The sequence below is a fragment of the Juglans regia genome, chromosome 7, assembly GCF_001411555.2.
Source record: "Juglans regia cultivar Chandler chromosome 7, Walnut 2.0, whole genome shotgun sequence".
Lineage (NCBI taxonomy): Eukaryota > Viridiplantae > Streptophyta > Magnoliopsida > Fagales > Juglandaceae > Juglans > Juglans regia.
Genome location: NC_049907.1, coordinates 12,936,435 through 12,938,649, shown reverse-complemented (window position 1 = coordinate 12,938,649; position 2,215 = coordinate 12,936,435). Strand labels below are relative to the sequence as shown.

Sequence of the window (2,215 nt, the reverse complement as noted above, 5' to 3'; positions counted from 1 at the left end):
ACTGCAGGATGTTGGAGATATTTTGGTACTCTGGAGGAAAAAAAGACAAGAAGATGAAGGCCTCTGGCGCAACAGAGGTCCAGCTTAGGAGCCTCTATCCAATCGAACACCATAAAATGCCTATCCTGCAGCGGCCGTGTCAGCACACTATCCAGATGAAAGAGCAATGAGTGGTTGTCCAGCTCTAACTTGGGAGAAGAGGGTCCTCAATTTTCATTACAAATTATCACTTTACCATTCTAATAAACCCTTATATATAAAGAAAAAGAATAAGCCATTACTTTAAAACTCTACACAATTCATTGTTCCTCCCTTGGTTGCTTCAGAAATCCTCAAAGGACAAAAGCATTATAATCTGATAAAAGCTCACTAATCATGGCCTCAACCTCTTCCTCCACGCTTGCAATCTCCTCTTCATCGACCCTTCTTGATGGAAGGGCTCCTCGTTGTTCACCTGCAGCATCATCACAATGCGTGACGCTCCCCACACTGCCCCCACCTCAAGTGCAGTCTCAGAACCGACCTTGGAAGACCACTGCCTATTGTGAGTCAATCACATATGCGTACCCAAAAACCTCGAGTCCATGTCCATTTTATAATGATTTATATAGAGTAGAGCCTGAGAATTTGAAGCTATAAGAAGGGATCCTTTTTTAACAGTTGTTGGTGTTAATGCTTTCAGGCCGTAAGATTGCTCGCAATGTCATGGCCATGGCCACCGGAGAGGCACCAGCAGAAGTTGTAGCGTATGAGCTGCCAGAGATAGTCAGAACAGCTCAAGAAGCTGTAAGGATTTCAGATTTTTTTAGAACCCTTATTCTCTTTCAGAGTAAGGGAATTCGTTGAGTTTAGCTTAAATGAATTCATGAATTGGTTCCATTTGCCACGCAGTGGGACAAAGTGGAAGACAAGTATGCAGTGTCTTCACTTGCAGTTGCTGGTGCGGTTGGATTGTGGGTCTCCACTGGGATGGTCTCGGTGAGGTTCTCCGAATGCTTAATATATAGAAATTATAACTGTGTTTAATGGTAATTGTATTTATACTTTACACCACAAAGTGAAAGGATTTCTTAGAGATGGGCATGACTTGTAACAGGCAATTGATAGGCTTCCTCTAATTCCTGGCGTGCTTGAGCTTGTTGGCATTGGCTATACTGGAGTAAGTTGGATATGCTTTACTTCTGCATTGTTTTGTCTGTCTTCGCTTTTCATTAATTTGAACTAATTAACAATGGGGTCGATTACAGTATTGATTTCGCTTCTTATTCAAATGATTTATGTTCATCTGCATAAATCTAATGCATGTACTCGAAAGTATTTGAGTAAAAAAGGGCCTTGGAAGAAGAACTATAGTTTATTCATCACACGGAATGCTTAATATATAGAAGTACTTCCGTTCTTCGCCCTGTTTCTCATGCACAAACCTTTATTGCCTTCTTTTCTTTGCAGTGGTTTGCGTACAAGAACCTGGTTTTCAAACCAGACAGGTAATCCTTAATTTGGTTATAGTTACTGTCATATAATGTATGGAATTTAATACTTTCTAAGAAATTTTTGCTGAGACAGATTTTTACCTTAATCAATGAATTTCAGGGAAAGTTTGATACAGAAGATGAGAGACACATACAAGGAGATAATCGGGAGCAGCTAGAAGGATCCAAACACAGAATGCTGCTGAGATGATCCGTGAAGTTCTGAGTTTTGAAGCAAATATCTTGCAGCACTATGAAGTGTTATAAGACGTAGTATGTACTTTTGTCTTGAAGATGTAACTACCATAATACCTTAACTACATTCTCCTTAAGCACCAATCAATTTCCATGATCACCTTTCATGGGTCACTTGAAAGTGCTTGAAGAACTATCTTACAAAGACAAAGGGCATATTTAGTCCTTTTAACGTGTAAAATGCTAATTGGTTGACACGTGGACGTGGCAACCGAGGCATTAATGGATATAACAGAAGTTGGAATGAGTTCACTGTAAAAAGTACTTTCAAACCCATGGATTTAAATATTAAAATTAAAAGTAATTCTACATACAATCATGAAGTGCGTAGACGCGCCTAAAATTTTTCCAGACGCGTGAATACTTAGAGACTGATTTTGTCTTTGACCGTAAAATAAACACAAACCTACTAGAAATGGATGAACTTTTACTAGTCTAGACCTATGTTACAATTAGTGCTTAGTCTAAGTCTTTACTTATTATGTTGC

General features: G+C 39.1%; 1 protein-coding gene across 1 annotated transcript; it reads left to right on the top strand.

Annotated features, from left to right (window-relative positions):
- Positions 1-230: 230 nt before the first annotated feature.
- LOC108992649 (protein CURVATURE THYLAKOID 1B, chloroplastic-like) lies at positions 231-1,988 on the top strand. The gene is made up of 6 exons (XM_035692635.1): positions 231-544; positions 683-786; positions 892-978; positions 1,097-1,159; positions 1,450-1,487; positions 1,594-1,988. The coding sequence occupies exons 1-6, from the start codon at positions 376-378 to the stop codon at positions 1,649-1,651; spliced, it is 519 nt and encodes a 172-aa protein (XP_035548528.1). The 5' UTR covers positions 231-375; the 3' UTR covers positions 1,652-1,988.
- Positions 1,989-2,215: the final 227 nt, after the last annotated feature.

Coding starts and splice junctions, on each gene's coding strand:
- LOC108992649 (XM_035692635.1), top strand. CDS start 376: ATGGCCTCAACCTCTTCCTCCACGCTTGCAATCTCCTCTTCATCGACC. Junction 787..891: donor TCAGAACAGCTCAAGAAGCT/GTAAGGATTTCA, acceptor TTTGCCACGCAG/TGGGACAAAGTGGAAGACAA. Junction 1,488..1,593: donor CTGGTTTTCAAACCAGACAG/GTAATCCTTAAT, acceptor AATGAATTTCAG/GGAAAGTTTGATACAGAAGA.